This window comes from Scomber japonicus, chromosome 7, assembly GCF_027409825.1.
Source record: "Scomber japonicus isolate fScoJap1 chromosome 7, fScoJap1.pri, whole genome shotgun sequence".
Taxonomy (NCBI): domain Eukaryota; kingdom Metazoa; phylum Chordata; class Actinopteri; order Scombriformes; family Scombridae; genus Scomber; species Scomber japonicus.
This window is the reverse complement of record NC_070584.1, coordinates 36153707-36174353: the sequence shown is the minus strand read 5'-3', so window position 1 is coordinate 36174353 and position 20647 is coordinate 36153707. Positions and strand designations below refer to the sequence as shown.

Here is a 20647-nt window from a genome sequence, read left to right as displayed (position 1 = left end):
CTGGTTCTTAGCGTACCGGTTCTGGTTCTTAGCGGGTCAGTAAACTATGACATCATTGATCTTCAGAGCTGCTGAAAGCTTCATCATTAACAGTCACATGATTCTCAGGGTCCAGGACATTAACAGGTGAGTTCAGGTGAGCTGATGAAGATGAAGATGAAGCAGCTGATCCTCGTGCAGGTTGTGACTGTTCGCCATGAGTCCGGATCAGCTGTTTGTGATGTCACTTCCTGTACAAACACAAACTCTACGTCTCTGTGCGTCCGCCTCCTTTAGGACGAGGACGTGACGTTGCCCGAGGACGCCGCCGTCGTCTCCCTCGGCGAGGACTCCGCCTCCTCCTTGTTGGGGTGGGAGGAGTTATCGGACTTGCTGCGGCTGAACTCCGCCCCCATGATCGGCCCGCTGAACTTGGCGGGCCGGATGCAGGCGGTGCAGCACAGCAGCGTCTTCAGGAAGGCCCGGCGCATCTCGTTGCTGGTCAGCGTGTAGATGAGCGGGTTCATGGCGGAGTTCAGGACGGCGAGCGCCAGGAACCACTCGGCCTTGTAGAGGATCGGGCAGCTCAGCGTCTCGCAGGCGGCGTCCAGCAGCAGGAGGATGAAGAGCGGCGCCCAGCAGGCGATGAAGCAGCTCAGGACGATGATGACGGTCTTCAGCAGCGCCATGGACTTCTCCGAGCTCTTGCTGTTGGCGCCGGCGTTGCCGCGGCCGTTGGACACTTTGCGGAAGACGAGCTTGCGGCTGCGAGTTCGGACCAGCGTGTAGATGCGGGCGTAGAGCGCCACGATGGCCATGAGGATGATGCTGAACACGGTGGTGCAGAACAGGATGTAGGTCTTGTGGTAGAGCGGCAGCACCGTGGAGCAGCGGCTCAGACTCTCGATGCAGTTCCAGCCCATCACCGGCAAGCCGCCGAGCACCGCCGCGATCATCCACACCGTGCTGATCAGCAGGAAGACGCGGCACGTGTTGCCGTTGTTGTGCAGCTTCATCTTCAGCATGGTGAGGTGGCGCTCGATGGCGATGGCCAGCAGGCTGAAGACCGACGCCGCCAACGCCACGAACATGCTGCCCTCCCTGAAGAACCACTGCGTGGGCGTCAGCTTGTAGGTGTTGGCGCCCGACAGCAGGATGTTGGCGGTGTAGACGACGCCGGCCAGCAGGTCGGACAGCGCCAGGTTCCCGATGAAGTAGTACATGGGCTTGTGGAACTTCTTGGTTCTCCAGATGGTCGTCAGGACCAGGATGTTCTCCAGGATGATGAAGCAGCACACGATGATGAAGACCACCGAGTCGGCCTTCAGACCAGAGTCCTGCTCCGTCTTGCGGAACTTGCCGGTGTGGTTGTAATGTTTGGCGATCAGGTCGGAGTAGCTGGGCTCAGCCATGGCCTGCAGGTCCATCAGGAGTCCAGCAGGGGGCGCTGCGTCCTCACTCACTGCTTCATGTCAGATAGTAACTGTGAGGAGGAGCAGAGACGGTCCTGCTGCTGGAGGACATGATCCTGCAGACGGAGACAGACTGTTAGAGTCCCACTGCGGCACCCTCAGTAATATACAACTACTATATATATATATACTTATATATATGGTTATAGATATATTTATATTTATATATAGTTATTTATATATATGAATAAACTCTAATACACTTTAAAACGTTTTCATCTACAAACTCTGAACTGTGAAGTTTGAGTTTCACACTTTTTATGCAGCTGCTGATCCAATAAAATATAATAAAACTATTAAAACTGTTTTAATGAGTCTGTGATGCGTTCACGGTCCTGTAAACTAGCTGCTTTGTATTTGACCGTTTTTGTCTCGTTTAAACTCGTCAAACAGTTTAAAATCCTTTAATGACGAAGATCAATAAAAGCTTTACACTCAGGATTCATTCTTATTTTATTAAAACCAGAAACATTGAAATCTTATCTTTAATAAACTCACATTGAGTGTTTTCCGTCTCTGAGTGATTGATCCCGCTCCGGTATCAAAGCTTCATTTCATCTCTTTTTTCCGTCATTCGGATTTTTTCCACATTAAAACAAATAAACTGATTCTTTCTTTTTTTCTTCTTTAAGTTTTTCATCAAAACTTCAAACTGAGATTTTTTTCTCCGCTGAAACTTTTTATTCATTAAACTGAAAACAGAATAAAACTGAACATGAAGCGAAATTAATCTGATTCAAACTTTACCGACAATCTGCTGAAAGCTTCCTGAAAGCTTCGTCACATAAAACCCTAAAACCTTCAATAAAGAAAATATAAAGAAAAAAAGCTTTTTACCTTCAGTTCAGAGTCCGGAGGAAAAAACAGTCCGACAGCAGAGTGAAGCCGAACAGAGAGAAACCACACACACACACACACACACACACACACACACAGAGACACACACACACACACACACACACACACACAGAGAGAGAGAGACACACACACACACACACACACACACAGAGATACACACACACACACACACACACACACACACACACACACAGAGAGAGAGAGAGAGAGAGAGAGAGAGAGACACACACACACACACACACACGCTGCTGAGGATGATGAGGATGAAGATGCTTCCCTCCTCCTCCTCTTATCTTTTATTCTTTATAAATAAATAAAAACGGATTATTACTGAAATCAATTAAACATTAAATCTCTGTTGGATTTAATGTTTAAACTTTTATACATTTATTTTTATTATGTCTTACATATTGTAACAAGGCTTTAATTATTAGGATTATAAACTTTATTAATGTTATATATATATATATATATATACTATATATATATATATATATATATATAGTATATATATATGTATATATATATATATATATATATATATATATATATATATATATATATATATATATATATAAAGAATAGTCTGTTTCTATTAATTAAATGAACAAATATAAGTTACACACACACACTCTCACTGACCCCCCCCCCCCCCCTCCCCCCAATGTCACTGACCTCTGACCTCATCTGCAGGGGGAGGAGTCAGACCCCTACCCCCCCCCCCCCCCCCACACCCCCAAACCATTCAGATATTAAACATTATTCATTCTGACATTTATTCTTCAGGACTCTTCATCAGCGTTAGCATGTTTCCAAGAGTAATTACTCTGAGTTAGCTAACTGCTAACTGCTGCTAAATGCTAACAGCTGCTAACTGCTAACTGCTAACAGCTGCTAACTGCTAACTGCACAATAAGACTGAAGGTCGCTGATTTTACACCAACAGACAAACTTTAATAAAACAACAGGACAGAAAACCTTTAAACTTCTCACATGGTTTCATTCCTATATGAACCATTACTGCATGAAACATACTGGAATATACTGGAATTATACTGGAATATACTGGTCTATATGTTTGGATATTATGGAAATATACTGTGAAATTACTAACTGGCTATATGCTGTTATTATGTTCCCAATATTCTCCCAGTATGACCACAAACCATCTCCAGGATATTAGGAACATATTATGTGTCAGTATGATGTAAAACATGATGTACAGGCTCCAGTGATTCCACTGTGGTGCCAATCTAATATATTACCAGTATGTCCCATTCATTTCCAGAGTCTGTAGTCTGGAACTGTATTGGGAATATACTGGGATATGCTATAATACATACTGGAATATCATATTTCAATTGTATTGTAAATATATGTATAATATGTTGGGAACACTGGGAATACACTTGGTATTTACTGGCATATATATAATATACTGGAAGTATACTGAATATATTCACAATTGTATTCTATTGGAAACCTATTGAGACCATTTTGTAATTATACTGGAATTAAAATCTTACAGTTTTATATGTTTCCACTTCGTATATCCCCAGTATATTTCCATTGTTCCTAATAATATACTGGGATGTTTCCAATATATATTCCCAATATGCATCGAACAGTATGTTCCCAGTATTATACTGGGAACATACTGACAGATATACGGTTCCCAGTATATGAAGATTAAACTGGAACCATGGTGAAATCTTGTGTTGGACATGTGACCTGAACACGGTTGGTTTCCTGTTTGCTGCTCAGAGTCTAAAAATGAGATGAACAGAAACGGGGATGGGGGGGGGGGGGGCACAGGGGGTTCGAGGGTAACAAAGGAGTCTTTCCTCGAAGCGGCCGGCTGTATTCAGACTCTGCATAGCTGAGAGTCACCATGACGACGGCTGGAGGGAAACGGGAACCAAGCAGCACAGAAACACTAACTACTTTAAACTTTATTAATAATCAGAGCAGAGACGCCCAAAAACTTTATTTACACCCTGGTTGTAACTCAGGTTAGTGATTTCACACGAGACCAACAAACGGAAACAGTTTGAAACTAATGAACAAGAAAAACAAATTATGAAAATGGAAAAAAATGTTAAATGTAAAACATTTATGAAATGACATCACCACCTTATTGGGAGGGGGGGGGGCAGGGGGGGCTTTACATGTCCCAGCTAGCCCCTTGTAGGATCTCCCCAAGCAGACGGGCCCCGGTGAGGATCCAGACTAAGAGCGATTCTACAACAAAGCAACGAGTAAGAGAGGTGAGAACCTCGCCTGGAAGTCCTGGAGCCAGGTCTGGTCTGGTTGCGGGGCCTTGATCCAAGGGACCCAGCTGGGTTCAGCCCGAAGGGGCGCGGTGTCAAGTAGGCATTAGGGAGAGTCATGGTCCTGCTCAGAGGTCTCTAAGGTAGTTAAACAGCTCCTCAGTGGGGGGGGGGGGGGGTGCTGAAGGCTCTGGACATTGTGGGGCAGTCATGGAGATTGGGGACAGAACCCTTGGACTGGCAGACCGGGATGTTGGTCCCCATCTTTAAGAAGGGGACCGGAGGCCCCAACGACCAGGATCACACAACTCAGCCTCCAGGAGAAGCTGCTGCTGAAAGGCTCCCGCTGATCGTTGAACCTGATTCAGGAGGAGCAATGTGGATTCTGTCCGTGGAACAGTGGACCAGCTCTTCAGCCTGCAGGGATCCTGGAGGGGTCATGGGAGTTCACACATCGAGTCTACATGTGCTTTGTGGACTTGGAGAAGGCTTAGGACCGTGTCCCTCGGGGGACCTTGTGGGAGTTCGGGGTACCAGGGTCTCTGCTGCGAGCCATTGGGTCCCTATACAATCGCTGTGAGAGCTGTGTTCACATCCTCTGCAGTAAGTCAGACCTGGTCTCAGTGGGTGTTGGGCTCCATCAGGGCTGTCCCTGGTCTCTGATCCTGTTTGTGATCTTCATGGACAGAGTCTCAAGGTGCAGCCGGGGGGAGGAGAGAGTCCAGTTTGGGGACCTCAGAATCTCCTCTCTGCTTTATGTGGTTGATGTTGTTCTGCTGGACTCTACAGGTGAAGTGGTCAGATGGAGTCGAACCCTGAGAGCTGGGTTCACTGTCTCTGCAGTGAGATCCTGGTCCATTAGGACTGATCCTGGTCTCTGATCCTTTATACAGGAGTAAAGTAGCTCTTCACTCAGTAGTGTAGAGTCAGTAATGTTTATTATATTATATTTATTAACATGTCTGCTCTGTGTGTGTGTTGGGATAATAATGTAGAATATCACATTATATATTATTATATCTTTGTTATTCTCATCAGATCAGACCTTTAATCCCTGCTGCCATGACAACTGTTCCTGTCATAACCTGAACATGTGACAGAGTCTCAAGGTGCAGCCGGGGGGAGGAGAGAGTCCAGTTTGGGGACCTCAGAATCACCTCTCTGCTTTATGTGGTTGATGTTGTTCTGCTGGACTCTACAGGTGAAGTGGTTGGGATGAGAGTAAGTACCTCCACATCTGAGGCCATGGTGCTCTGCTGGAACAAGGTGGACTGCCCCTCCGGGTGGGGGGGGGGGGGGGGCGCTGCCCATAAAAACAACTTGAAGTTCCTAATTTTGCAGGAACATCACTCCTGTCCCTGGTTCTGGTCCTGAAACAATACGATCCTGAGATATCCAGTACTGTAATGTGTATAATGTATAAAGATTGAATTCTACTTTTTATTTAGTTGTGTTTATTAGTCTCAGATTGTGTGTAGATCTGATCTTCTATTAAAGTTTATTAGTCTCAGATTGTGTGTAGATCTGATCTTATATTAAAGTTCATCTCATAGAAGTAACTGTATATTCACGTCTGTCCTCAGAAACTCTTCAATGAGTTCTGGTTCTGATCCTTTTGGTTCTGAAACATTTTGCTGCAGTGAAACTAAATGCTGAACATCTGCAGCCTGTAATTATGGTCTGGACTGACTCTCTCTCTGTGTGTGTGTGTGTGTGTGTGTGTGTGTGTGTGTGTGTGTGTGTGTGTGTGCGTGTGTGTGTGTGTTTAACAGGAAAGCATTAGCCAGCTTCTTCCTCTTTGACTTCCTATGATGTGATTTGTTGTTTCTCTGGTCGTGAGGAATGTGGCATCTCGCCATCGTTTGTCTGTGTGTGTGTGTGTGTGTGTGTGTGTGTGTGTGTGTGTAGTTAATCTGTGTGTTGCGTCTGCAGTTTCACTTACTTCATAATAAACAGACGAGCGTTCAGATAACACTGCTGTCACCAGAAACAAGTTCAAGATGGATTAACTGTTAAAGGACACATTCCAGGGGTTCCCAGTGTTCCCAGTGTTCCCTGTGTTCCCTGTGTTCCCAGTGTTCCCAGTGCTCCCTGTGTTCCCAGTGTTCCCAGTGCTCCCAGTGTTCCCAGTGCTCCCAGTGCTCCCTGTGCTCCCTGTGCAGTGTTCCCAGTGTTCCCAGTGTGTGTTAACCAGCAGTCAGGTGTCTATATGAACAGTAAAGAGGTTTTCCTCTCTGGAATCTTTCCTCCTGTTCATATAATATAATATAATTCTGAATATTAACAGATTCATGAGCATGTAGAGTCTTTACTGGTCATATAAACAGCTGACTGCTGCTTTAACACTGATCAGAGGAACTGTGAACTTTTCCTTTAAGTGAATCTTTAACTAACATGAAGTCAAACAGCTGCAGGATTCAGCAGCTCAGACTGATAAATGTATTAATATATAAATATATAAATGTAGTTTCAGGAGGAAAGATTTCAGCTGTTAATGATCAGCTGATAAACGTCAGTGATGGAGGACTGAATCAGTGTTTCACTCTGATCAGCTTCTATTGATCTTCATCATATCCTGACTCCTCATGTTAATAAAACAATCCTCATGTTATAAATCTTGTATTGAGCGTCTCCTCCGTGGTGCAGAGATCAGTGAGGAACGTGGTGAGCAGCCGGCAGCTCTGTGAGGGTCAGAGGATTAGATTCCCCAAAATCAGAACCAATGGAGCCAAAAACTCATTTGTTACCATGGTTACAACCCAATTAAATGAGTTGAGGTAGAGTGTGGACTACGTGCAGTATGTTGTCATGAGCTGTGTGATGCTGCTGCTGCTGCTGTGGGTTGTTTGTCTGCTGCAGAATAATCAGCTGATCAGGAAGTTCAGAGATGATCCGCCCTCAGAACAAACTAACAAACAGTCAGCAGGAAGTGAACGTCATCACTGATGATGGCGTTAGAGGAAAGGTCAAAGGTCACACTGACAGTTGTTTAGCTTTTTATAAAAATCTGACATCAGTTCAGTTCTGAGTCTCACATGATGACGTCATAGTTTATTTTATATTATGAATTATTATATAAATCCATCAATCTTTATTTATAAAGCATAGAGCAGGTTCTACACCGATCATCATCACCATCACCATCATCATCATCATCATCATCATCGCCATCATCACCATCATCACCATCATCATCATCATCATCATCATCATCATCATCATCATCATCATCATCATCATCGCCATCATCACCATCATCATCACCATCATCATCATCATCATCATCATCATCATCATCATCAACATCATCACCACCATCATCACCATCATCACTATCATCACCATCACCATCACCATCACCATCACCATCACCATCATCATCATCACCATCATCAGCTTAGGGGGGAAGTGGGTGGGGGGGTTTGTCATTGGGACATTAGGGAAGTTGGTGGGGGGGGGGGTATCATTAGACATTGGGGATGTTGGTGGGGGGGGGGTTGTCATTGGGACATTGGGGATGTTGGGGGGGGGGTGTCTTTGGTACATTGGGGATGTTGGGGGGGGGTGTCTTTGGTACATTGGGGATGTTGGTGGGGGGGGGGGCTGAGGCCGCTGCAGTACCCCAGGGTCCTCTCAGCATTCAGCAGGAACTCATTAGACATGCAAAGCTGCAGAGTTGGAGCTGCTGGATCTGAATGAGTCGCCTTTGTCCTGTAATTGGAGATAGTTCTGTGGGAGCTACAAAGACAGCAGGGCCTCCTGAGCCCCCCTACATCACCCCACCTCTCTGATTCATCCTGTCCTCCCTCTCTCTTTCTCCCTCTCTCTCTCTCTCTCTTTTTTAATTATTATCTAATCAAAGCCTCTACCTGTAGTGTTGGTGAGAACAGGAGACAGGTGAGTAATAATGACACCATGTTCAGTCTCACAGTCAGAGATCTGAACACAAACACATTTAATCCAGTTTAGATTTGATCAGTTTAATCTGCTGACCTCACACAGCTCACCTGTAATACACCTGATAGTAAAGTACTAGTACCTCTAACTGTACTACAGTAAAGTACTAGTACCTCTAACTGTACTACAGTAAAGTACTGCAGTGAAGTACTAGTACCTCTAACTGCACTACAGTAAAGTACTAGTACCTCTAACCGTACTACAGTAAAGTACTAGTACCTCTAACAGTACTGCAGTAAAGTACTAGTACCTCTAACAGTACTACAGTAAAGTACTAGTACCTCTAACCGTACTACAGTAAAGTACTAGTACCTCTAACTGTACTACAGTAAAGTACAAGTACCTCTAACTGTACTACAGTATAGTACTAGTACCTCTAACCGTACTACAGTAAAGTACAAGTACCTCTAACTGTACTGCAGTAAAGTACAAGTACCTCTAACTGTACTGCAGTAAAGTACTAGTACCTCTAACTGTACTACAGTAAAGTACTGCAGTGAAGTACTAGTACCTCTAACTGCACTACAGTAAAGTACTAGTACCTCTAACCGTACTACAGTAAAGTACTAGTACCTCTAACAGTACTGCAGTAAAGTACTAGTACCTCTAACAGTACTACAGTAAAGTACTAGTACCTCTAACCGTACTACAGTAAAGTACTAGTACCTCTAACTGTACTACAGTAAAGTACAAGTACCTCTAACTGTACTACAGTATAGTACTAGTACCTCTAACCGTACTACAGTAAAGTACAAGTACCTCTAACTGTACTGCAGTAAAGTACAAGTACCTCTAACTGTACTGCAGTAAAGTACTAGTACCTCTAACTGTACTACAGTAAAGTACAAGTACCTCTAACTGTACTACAGTAAAGTACGAGTAGCTCTAACTGTACTACAGTAAAGTACTGCAGTAAAGTACTAGTACCTCTAACTGTACTACAGTATAGTACTAGTACCTCTAACTGTACTACAGTAAAGTACTAGTACCTCTAACTGCACTACAGTAAAGTACTAGTACCTCTAACTGTACTGCAGTAAAGTACAAGTACCTCTAACTGTACTGCAGTAAAGTACTAGTACCTCAAACTGTACTACAGTAAAGTACTAGTACCTCTAACTGTACTACAGTAAAGTACTAGTACCTCTAACTGTACTACAGTAAAGTACGAGTAGCTCTAACTGTACTACAGTATAGTACTAGTACCTCTAACTGTACTACAGTAAAGTACTAGTACCTCTAACTGCACTACAGTAAAGTACTAGTACCTCTAACTGTACTGCAGTAAAGTACTAGTACCTCAAACTGTACTACAGTAAAGTACTAGTACCTCTAACTGTACTACAGTAAAGTACTAGTAGCTCTAACTGTACTACAGTAAAGTACTAGTACCTCTAACTGTACTACAGTAAAGTACTAGTACCTCTAACAGGTTCAGGTCTGATGTGTGAAACAGTTAACGGAGCTGGAACAGATTCTCTGGATGACTGGAGCCGAACAAACCCTGAACCCCCACACAAAGGCCCCCCTCCCCTCCAGAGGAGCCCATTATGTAACCCACCAACCATCCCAGTCATTAACTGGTTCCCAGTTAAAAGAGTGTGTGTGTGTGTGTGGTGGTGGTGGTGGTGGTGGGGGGGGGTGTCACGTGGTCCACTGAGGCTTGTTTACCACAACAGACTGAGGAGAAAAGTTTTTCCCACCGCCTCATTCACAACTCCAACACTTTCACACGCCGCGCTGCCGGCGGCCGTCACCATGGAAACAACCAGGCGACCAAGAGCAGCCGAGAGAGAGCGAGAGAGACAGACAGAGAGAGAGAGAGAGACAGACAGAGACAGAGACAGAGAGAGAGAGAGACAGAGAGAGACAGAGAGAGACAGAGAGAGAGAGAGAGAGACAGAGAGAGAGAGAGACAGAGAGAGAGAGATTAAACTAGATTTAAAAGCAGCATCAGGTTTGTTAAAATGTACATTTAGTATTTTTGTTGGTTTTCTAGATAAATTCAGACTGAACTCCGCAGCAAGACATCATGGAGGTTACGCCCAGTTCAATATAATCAATATATTAAAAAAAGATCAATAAGAGAGATTTGAAATGACATTTGACCCATTTTATACCAAAAGACTGAATGCTCCTGAAAATGTCAAATGGTGTAACCACAAAATGTCAAATGGTGTAACCACAAAAGAATGATAGATATTAAATATTAGATCACCTACAGTGTGTTTAAGTGGACTTATCTCAAACCCATGTTTGTTCGTTTCAGTTTAAATGTTTGTTGAGTTTACCGCAAACTAATTATATCACAGCCTACAAAAACTCGTCTTCCAACCTGTAAAAGTATGTCGTGGTAAAGTAGCTGCTAACGTTAGCTAGCTTAATGTTAGCTACTAACGTTAGCTAGCTTAATGTTTGTTAAATTGCAGATGAACATTTTAAACATAAGTGTGCTTTAGTATCGTAGTTGTCATTTTTAAACGGTTTAAACATACGAGAACTGTTGCAGTGCAGAATGATTAAGTTGACTTCCTGTTCAAAGAGTCTGAGGTAGGGGTTAGGGTGGGGGGGGGGGGTTCATGGTTGGGGGTTAGAGTCCAAGGTAGGGGTTAGGGTGGGGGGGGGGGGGTCATGGTTGGGGGTTAGAGTCTAAGGTAGGGGTTAGGGTTAGGGTGGGGGGGGGGGGGGTCATGGTTGGGGGTTAGAGTCCAAGGTAGGGGTTAGGGTTGGGGTTGGGGTGGGGGGGGGGTCATGGTTGGGGGTTAGGTGTGTTGAAATGTAACTGTGTTCTATAAACAGTCTGTAGCAGAATCACATCAGTGTATTTTGTATAATGACAATAAAACTACTTCCTGTATTTCCTGAGATATTTTTTAAATACTTTTACTTCAGTAATATTTTGACTAAGCTACTTTTACTTGTATTGGAGTAATATTTGACAATGAGTATCTGTACTCAAGTAGTGAAGTTGTGTACTCTGTCCACCTCTGATGGAGACTAACACACATCTCTGAGTCGTGTTTATACATAAAGAACAGAAACAGATTCATGTTAATATCAATAAATCATGAAATCAGAGGAACTTTAATACAGAAACACTTCATGTTTTTTAAACTTCTGCTTCTAACGAACTTTTTATCATTTGTTTCAAACTATTCAGAAACTTATTAAACTTCAAACAGGAACATTTTTGTTCCTTTTTTATGAGATAAAAATGGATTTAAATCCCTAATAAACAGATTCTTCCCTGTTTCAAACACACACACACGTCTCTCCTCATACATCTGTGGTTTATGATATAATGCAGCTTTAATGTGTGACTCTGTTCTCTCTGAAATATTAATAAAGTCTTTAATTCAGATTAAAATCCTCCAACATCTTTATTTCACTCAGTTTGTCAAGTTTTAAATGTCCTGAGAGTAAAGAGTTTTATTACCTATGATAATAAATAATATATAATAATAGGCTACAACATAATTTATAATAATAAATAATGATTTATATAATACATAATAAATACTAATATAATAATAATATATAATAATAGATGACGTGTGAGAGTAATATCATGTCTGTGCAGCTGCGTTTATCAGCTGATGTTAAATATTGGTGTAACCCTGACGACACAAGAACGCAACGCGACTGTAACCGTCGTAAAATGTCGTAAAATAACCGTTTTACGGCAAACCATGCTGCAGTCGCTGCCGGTGAGAACACGTGAAGACAGGAAGCAGAAAGTTTAGAGACAGACAGAGAGAGAGAGAGAGAGAGAGAGAGAGAGAGAGAGAGACCGACCGACCGACCGACCAGCAGCACCGAGCAGCAGCACCGGTCCACCGGAGAGATGTTCTACCTGATCGGTCTCGGACTCGGAGACGCAGCTGATATCACAGTTAAAGGTCTGCAGGTGGTGAAGAGATGCAGCAGAGTTTACCTGGAAGCCTACACCTCCATCCTGACTGTAGGGAAGGAAGCCCTGGTACTATTATTATTATTATTATTACTATCATTATCATTATTATTATTATTATTATTAGTAGTAGTAGTCGTAGCCTAGTAGTAGTAGTCGTAGTCGTAGCCTAGTAGTAGTATTATATTCACATGTTCAGGTTATGACAGGAACAGTTGTCATGGCAGCAGGGATTAAAGGTCAGATCTGATGAGAATAACAAAGATATAATAATATATAATGTGATATTCTACATTATTATCCCAACACACACACACAGAGCAGACATGTTAATAAATATAATATAATAAACATTACTGACTCTACACTACTGAGTGAAGAGCTACTTTACTCCTGTATAAAGGATCAGAGACCAGGATCAGTCCTAATGGATCAGGATCTCACTGCAGAGACAGTGAACCCAGCTCTCAGGGTCCAGCTAGAAATGTAGAGTGGAAAAGCTCCATCTGACCACTTCACCTGTAGAGTCCAGCAGAACAACATCAACCACAGAAAGCAGAGAGGTGATTCTGAGGTCCCCAAACTGGACTCTCTCCTCCCCCCCGGCTGCACCTTGAGACTCTGTCCATGAAGATCACAAACAGGATCAGAGACCAGGGGCAGCCCTGATGGAGCCCAACACCCACTGAGACCAGGTCTGACTTACTGCAGAGAATGTGAACACAGCTCTCACAGCGGTTGTGTCTGTGAGACCCAATGGCTCGCAGCAGAGACCCTGGTACCCCAAACTCCCACAAGGTCCCCCGAGGGTCACGGTCCTAAGCCTTCTCCAAGTCCACAAAGCACATGTAGACTGGATGTGTGAACTCCCATGACCCCTCCAGGATCCCTGCAGGGTGAAGAGCTGGTCCACTGTTCCACGGACAGAATCCGCATTGCTCCTCCTGAATCAGGTTCAACGATCAGCCGGAGCCTTTCAGCAGCAGCGTCAGCTTCATCCCAGTCTGCCAGTCCATACCAGACGTTTCCAGTTCACCCTCACTGCTGGTTTAGGTTTCCCAGGGGGGGTCAGAGACAGGAAGGACTTGAGGAAACACTGATCAGCTTCCTGTAGCAGCTCTTCTGCACTTTATACTTTATACTGGTTGAAGCAGCAATAAGGAGACTAACCCTAACCCAGTACAGAGTCAGAGACTGGAGGTTTTCATGTAGTTACTATGATGTTAGGGTGTGTGTTAGCTTCTTTAGCAGCATGCTAACGGTGATCTTCCTGCCTCAGGAGGAGTATTATGGGAAGGAGCTGATCCTGGCGGACCGGGATCTGGTGGAGCAGGGGTCTGATGAGATCCTGAAGGATGCGGATGTGACTGACGTGGCGTTCCTGGTGGTGGGGGATCCGTTCGGGTGAGTCCAGCCTCCTATTGATCCCACAGATCAGCTGCTGAGTCAGACACTGCTCACTTTATGCTTCTGCACATTCTCCAATAAACCACCAAATTCCTGAGAGAGGTAATCACCCTGCTGCTGTTCACCTCAGAACGACCTCACAGCCTAACCACCCTTACCCCCCCAACCCACTAACCCCCCTTACCCCTAACCCTCACAGTCACTCTGGGTTTAAACCTCAGGAAACGTAGATCGATAACTTTCCAGTGAGATCATCAAAATGTTAAAATGTTAATTATACTGTTTAAAACCAAACCATCAAACTGCTGCTCATGTTGTTATTCTCTGTTCTGTTACTGTGAGTCACTTTATACTTTACTCTGTACTACACTATACTATACTATACTATACTATACTATACTATACTATACTATACTCTATACTATACTATACTATACTATACTATACTATACTATACTATACTATACTATACTATACTATACTTATACTATACTATACTATACTATACTTATACTATACTATACTATACTATACTATACTATACTATACTATACTTATACTACACTATACTATACTTATACTACACTACACTACACTACACTATACTATACTATACTATACTATACTATACTATACTATACTATACTATACTATACTACACTATACTACACTATACTATACTATACTATACTATACTATACACTATACTTACACTATACTATACTATACTATACTATACTTTACTCTATACTATACTATAACTATACTTATACTATACTATACTATACTTTACATTTCAATAAATGTTCAAATAATCCAAAGATTAGAGAAAAAGTCCAAAAACTGAAAACACACTTTCCTCTCCATTAATCATCTCAGCAGCCCTCACATTTACCTGCTGACCCTTCGGAGGGACCCCACCCCTAGGTTGGGAACCACTGGACTAAACTAGCTAACTGTATATAAAGTAGTGTAATACTGCAGTACTTTTACTGTAATACTGCATACTACATCACTATAATACTGTAGTACTTTTACTGTAATACTGCATACTACATCACTATAATACTGTAGTACTTTTACTGTAATACTACATACTACATCACTATAATACTGCAGTACTTTTACTGTAATACTGCATACTACATCACTATAATACTGCAGTACTTTTACTGTAATACTGCATACTACATCACTATAATACTGCAGTACTTTTACTGTAATACTACATACTACATCACTATAATACTGCAGTACTTTTACTGTAATACTACATCACTATAATACTGCAGTACTTTTACTGTAATACTGCATACTACATCACTATAATACTGCAGTACTTTTACTGTAATACTACATACTACATCACTATAATACTGCAGTACTTTTACTGTAATACTACATACTACATCACTATAATACTGCAGTACTTTTACTGTAATACTACATCACTATAATACTGCAGTACTTTTACTGTAATACTGCATACTACATCACTATAATACTGCAGTACTTTTACTGTAATACTACATACTACATCACTATAATACTGCAGTACTTTTACTGTAATACTGCATACTACATCACTATAATACTGCAGTACTTTTACTGTAATACTACATACTACATCACTATAATACTGCAGTACTTTTACTAGTAATACTATCTGCAGTATTAGTACATGTTCTGTTTGTTTCCTGCAGAGCGACCACACACAGTGACCTGGTCCTCAGAGCAGTGCATGCTGGGATACCGTACAGAGTCATCCATAATGCCTCCATCATGAACGCCATTGGCTGCTGCGGCCTGCAGGTAGGTCACATGACTCGCCTGCTCTGAGTCACAGCTGACTGAACAGACTGAATGTGAACATGTGGTGAGCTTAGTGACATCATCAGTGACATCACGCTGATGTCCATCTGCTGCATCAGACGCGGCTTTAATGTGACCTCATCAATAACTGAGCTGTCAGAGCAGCCAATCAGAGAGCAGGGCCCCCTCTGGGAGGCCGTTACTATGCTAATGAGGGGCGAGTTATGTTAATGAGCTGCGTTCCCTCCACTGGGAGTCAATAACCCAATAACACCCCCCCTCCCCCCCGCAGTCTGTGGTCAAAGATCCTCTCTGCAGGAAGACGCTCCACTCTGTCAGGTGCTGCTGGCCACCTGACCTGCGTGTGTGTGTGTGTGTGTATGAGCGTGTGTGTGTGTGTGTGAGCGTGTGTGTGTTTGCGTGCGAGCAGCTGATAACAGGAAACAGCTTAATTCACGAGTCTCCATTTCCTCTTTATATACACGAACAGTCATGTGACTTTTGACGTGTGTGTGTGTGTGTGTGTGTGTGTGTGTGTGTGTGTGTGTGTGTGTGTGTGTGTGTGTGTGTGTGTGTCTCAGCTGTATAACTTCGGGGAGACGGTGTCTCTGGTGTTTTGGACGGACACGTGGAAACCAGAGAGCTTCTACGACAAAATCTGTAAAAACAGAACAGCTGGAATGCACACGCTCTGTCTGCTGGGTGAGACACACACACACACACACACACACACACACACACACACACACACACACACACACACACACACACACACACACCTGAATCTTTCTGATGTGTTTCCTGTACAAAGTTTACAGACAGTGAATTAAACATTAAACATAAAAACATCTGAACCAAACATGACACAGAGCTGGACCCCGAACGCATCGCCTGCAGGGTTCAGACGTGAACACCGAGCTGGACCCCGAACGCATCGTCTGCAGGGTTCAGACGTGAACACAGAGCTGGACCCCGAACGCATCGCCTGCAGGGTTCAGACGTGAACACAGAGCTGGACCCTGAACGCATCGTCTGCAGGGTTCAGACGTGAACACAGAACTGGACCCTGAACGCATCGTCTGCAGGGTTCAGACGTGAACACCGAGTTGGACCCTGAACGCATCGCCTGCAGGGTTCAGACGTGAACACCGAGCTGGACCCTGAACGCATCGCCTGCAGGGTTCAGACGTGAACACCGAGCTGGACCCTGAACGCATCGCCTGCAGGGTTCAGACGTGAACACCGAGCTGGACCCTGAACGCATCGCCTGCAGGGTTCAGACGTGAACACAGAGCTGGACCCTGAACGCATCGTCCTCAGCAGCATAATCAGCTGTTTTTTGTTACGACTCAAACGTTTCTGTCTGTGGACGATGCATTCAGGGTCTGGCCACCAGGTGTTAGTTTATTCAGACCAGACACCCCATCAATCACCAGTAGACCCCCCCAGAGACCCCCGAGACCCCCCCCCACCAGCTGACTGTGTAATGAGCTTTGTTCATGTCTCTACTGGCCTGAAGCCTCGTTTAAAAACAGGACATCTGAGTGTTTAGTGCTGAACTTTCATGATTGGCCTGACGGAGGCGCTGCAACTCGTTCTGAGGAATCAATGTTTGATTTGTTTTACAGACATTAAAGTTAAAGAGCAGTCCATCGAGAACATGATGAGGTAAGAAACACTTCCTGTGATGTCATAGTCCTAGTGTGTATATTAATGTGTGTGTGTATTAATATTAGTGTGTGTGTGTATTAATGTGTGTGTGTGTGTGTATATTAATGTGTGTGTGTGTCTCTCAGAGGGAATAAGATCTTCGAGCCTCCTCGCTTCATGACGGTCCAGCAGGCTGCTGATCAGCTGATCCAGATCATCGAGAGGAGGCGGGAGGAAGGGGAGGAGCTAGGTGAGTGACAGCAGCTGTTTCTCTTCCTGTTGTGATATTTGACCTTTATTTTGAAATGTTGTGACTGCAGCCAATCAGACGCCCGGGTGTGTTTCAGGTGTGACGGAGGACACAGTGTGTGTCGGCGTCGCTCGGCTCGGCGCCGACGACCAGCAGATCCGGACCGGGACGCTTCGTCAGCTGGTGTCATGTGACCTCGGCGCTCCGCTCCATTCGCTGGTCGTCACCGGCAGACTCCACCCGCTGGAGGTGGACCTGCTGAAACTCAGCACGGAACCAAACGCACCTCTACAGCTGCAGGAGATAGACAGCTCCACCTGGACCTCCTAACACACACACACACACCTCCTAACACACCTACACCTACACACACACACACACACACTCACCTGGACCTCCTAACACACCTGGACCTCCTAACACACACACCTACACACACACACCTGTACAGACTGAGGTTTTGCTGCTGTGATGTCATCAATAAACAGATCAATAATCAATAATCACTTTGGAATCATTTATTACAGAAAACCCACCGACTGGTCACATGATCACATGATCTGATCACATGATTTGGCACCTAAAAACAGTGACATCACACACACCAAGGACCAATCAGCTGTCTGGTCCCAGCTGTGATGTCATCGGGGGGGGCGGGGTCAGATTGTCTCTGATTCATGATGAAGGCACTTACCCAGAATGCTTTGCTCCAGTCGACAGAGAGAGATTAAAAAACAAACAAGGGGGGGCATGGAGGGGGGGTGGGGGCTTTAATTCAAAGTTCTCTGTAAGCCCCGCCCCCCCAGTCTGTCCTGCAGTGACCTCAGAGGTCACCATGGATTGGTCCCAGAGTCTCAGAGAGGCGGAGCTTCTACATCGCTGCCACGTCGACCTGAACGTAGAGCTGCCGCACCCCCGCCTAGAGAGAGGGGGGGGGGGTTGTTAATATACACATACTATAATAATACTGGAGCTACGGGGCGTTCAGGTACCTGTGTGAAGCTGTGGTGTGTTCAGGTACCTGTGTGAAGCTGTGGTGCGTTCAGGTACCTGTGTGAAGCTGTGGTGCGTTCAGGTACCTGTGTGAAGCTGTGGTGCGTTCAGGTACCTGTGTGAAGCTGTGGTGCGTTCAGGTACCTGTGTGAAGATGTGGTGCGTCTGGCTGAGGATCCAGCGCGTGTCGGCGTCGGGGGCGACCAGCAGCTTCAGGGTTCCGATGTAGACGTCGGTACAAAGGGTCCAGAAGTGAGGATCCTGCAGGTTGTAAACTCCCTGCAGCTGCTGCACCTGAACACAACACGAGCAGGAGTTAGACTAACCCGAAGGCCCCCCCCCGCCCGGCAGGTGGAGGTATGTGGTGGCTGCTTCTCACCCTCTGGTAGCACTCAGGAAGCGCCTGGTCCAGGGACGGCGGCGTCCTCTGCATCAGGATCCCGATCGACTCCCGTAGCAACGGCACCACGCTGAGGGTCAAAGGTCAGAGTGTTACAGCCAATCAGAGCGTCTGATATAATACAGATATGTAACTGGTTTAGTGTAGCTGGTTGGGTGTAGCTGGGTGTAGTTGGGTGTAACTGGTAATGTGTAGCTGGGTGTAGCTGGTTAGATGTAGCTTGGTGTAGCTGGTTAGGTGTAGCTTGGTGTAGTTGGGTGTAGCTGTAGCTTGGTGTAGCTGGTTAGGTGTAGCTGGGTGTAGCTGGTTAGGTGTAGCATGGTGTAGCCGGGTTGTAGCTTGGTGTAGTTGGGTGTAGCTGTAGCTGGGTGTAGCGGCTCTGGTTCGGGGTGACTGGCAGTTTCCAGCTCAGTAACGTGATGCCTGTGGTGGGCTGTGGTTGGCTGACCACAGCTCGGCTCTGCTGTGGTTGGCTGAAGGCCAGTCAGCTGACCACAGCTCCGCTCTGCTCTCCGCTCTGCTGACTGTTTAAATCTGCAGCTGTGTTCACTTCCAGCCTATCAAACCACATCAGCTGCAGTCACCGCCGGGGCTTCTGGGAAATCTGACCGCGGCGTTTACATCCAGAGGAGCTGGACGCCACAACTGTTTCCATGCCGGCGGTTTGGCCGGCCGGAGCACATTCACTACTAATCACACATTCTTTACATCAGAGGAGACATTTTCCAAAGAAGCCTTCAGGTTCCAGACAGACGCTACGTCAGCCGGAACCTGATCGATCAGCAGGCAGGCAATCCATCGATCAATCAATCAATCGATCGATCGATCAGCGTTCAGATAACTGTGGGCTTCATGTTCCCGTCATGTGGAGAGACCGCTGATGTTCTTTAACTTCAGCTTAAAGCTTAAAGTAGTTTTAAAGTTTTTAATGAAGGAAAACAACCAGATTACTTTCTTTATAGAGGTTCTAGTGATCAATCAGAAGGTTCTAGTGACCAACAGACGGTTCTAGTGATCAATCAGAAGGTTCTAGTGACCAACAGAAGGTTCTAGTGATCAATCAGAAGGTTCTAGTGACCAACAGAAGGCTCTAGTGATCAATCAGAAGGTTCTAGTGATCAATCAGAAGGTTCTAGTGATCAATCGACGGTTCTAGTGATCAATCGAAGATTCTAGTGATCAATCAGAAGGTTCTAGTGACCAACAGAAGGTTCTAGTGACCAACAGAAGGTTCTAGTGATCAATCAGAAGGTTCTAGTGACCAACAGAAGGTTCTAGTGACCATCAGAAGGTTCTAGTGACCATCAGAAGGTTCTAGTGACCAATCAGAAGGTTCTAGTGATCAACAGAAGGTTCTAGTGATCAATCAGAAGGTTCCAGTGATCAATCGAAGGTTCTAGTGATCAATCAGAAGGTTCTAGTGACCAACAGAAGGTTCTAGTGACCAACAGAAGGTTCTAGTGATCAATCAGAAGGTTCTAGTGATCAACAGAAGGTTCTAGTGATCAATCAGAAGGTTCCAGTGATCAATCGACGGTTCTAGTGATCAATCGAAGGTTCTAGTGATCAACCAGAAGGTTCTAGTGACCAACAGAAGGTTCTAGTGACCAACAGAAGGTTCTAGTGATCAATCAGAAGGTTCTAGTGACCAACAGAAGGTTCTAGTGATCAATCGAAGGTTCTAGTGAC

The 20647-nt window shown here is 44.6% G+C and overlaps 3 protein-coding genes and 1 long non-coding RNA gene across 5 annotated transcripts in view; 2 read left to right on the top strand and 2 right to left on the bottom strand.

The window, feature by feature from the left end:
- Positions 1-206: 206 nt before the first annotated feature.
- Positions 207-1531, bottom strand: s1pr1 (sphingosine-1-phosphate receptor 1). The gene has a single exon (XM_053322167.1). The coding sequence runs from the start codon at positions 1404-1406 to the stop codon at positions 273-275; it is 1134 nt and encodes a 377-aa protein (XP_053178142.1). The 5' UTR covers positions 1407-1531; the 3' UTR covers positions 207-272.
- A 10749-nt stretch (positions 1532-12280) lies between these two features.
- dph5 (diphthamide biosynthesis 5) lies at positions 12281-17940 on the top strand. Its single transcript, XM_053322168.1, has 7 exons — positions 12281-12515; positions 13726-13850; positions 15557-15665; positions 16247-16367; positions 17294-17333; positions 17462-17565; positions 17663-17940. The coding sequence occupies exons 1-7, from the start codon at positions 12381-12383 to the stop codon at positions 17893-17895; spliced, it is 867 nt and encodes a 288-aa protein (XP_053178143.1). The 5' UTR covers positions 12281-12380; the 3' UTR covers positions 17896-17940.
- A 128-nt stretch (positions 17941-18068) lies between these two features.
- The window catches only part of slc30a7 (solute carrier family 30 member 7), a 15345-nt gene continuing 12766 nt past the window's right edge, over positions 18069-20647 (bottom strand). For both annotated transcript variants that reach the window (XM_053322165.1, XM_053322166.1), the window contains 3 exons: positions 18938-19028; positions 18703-18852; positions 18069-18484 (listed from right to left, as the gene is read on the bottom strand). In XM_053322165.1, coding sequence (XP_053178140.1) covers positions 18437-18484; positions 18703-18852; positions 18938-19028 — 289 coding nt within the window. In that variant the 3' untranslated portion in view covers positions 18069-18436. The remainder of the gene's footprint in view (positions 18485-18702; positions 18853-18937; positions 19029-20647) is intronic.
- LOC128361649 (uncharacterized) lies at positions 19903-20399 on the top strand. The gene is made up of 3 exons (XR_008321598.1): positions 19903-19922; positions 20026-20107; positions 20352-20399. It is a non-coding gene; the product is annotated as an uncharacterized LOC128361649 (long non-coding RNA).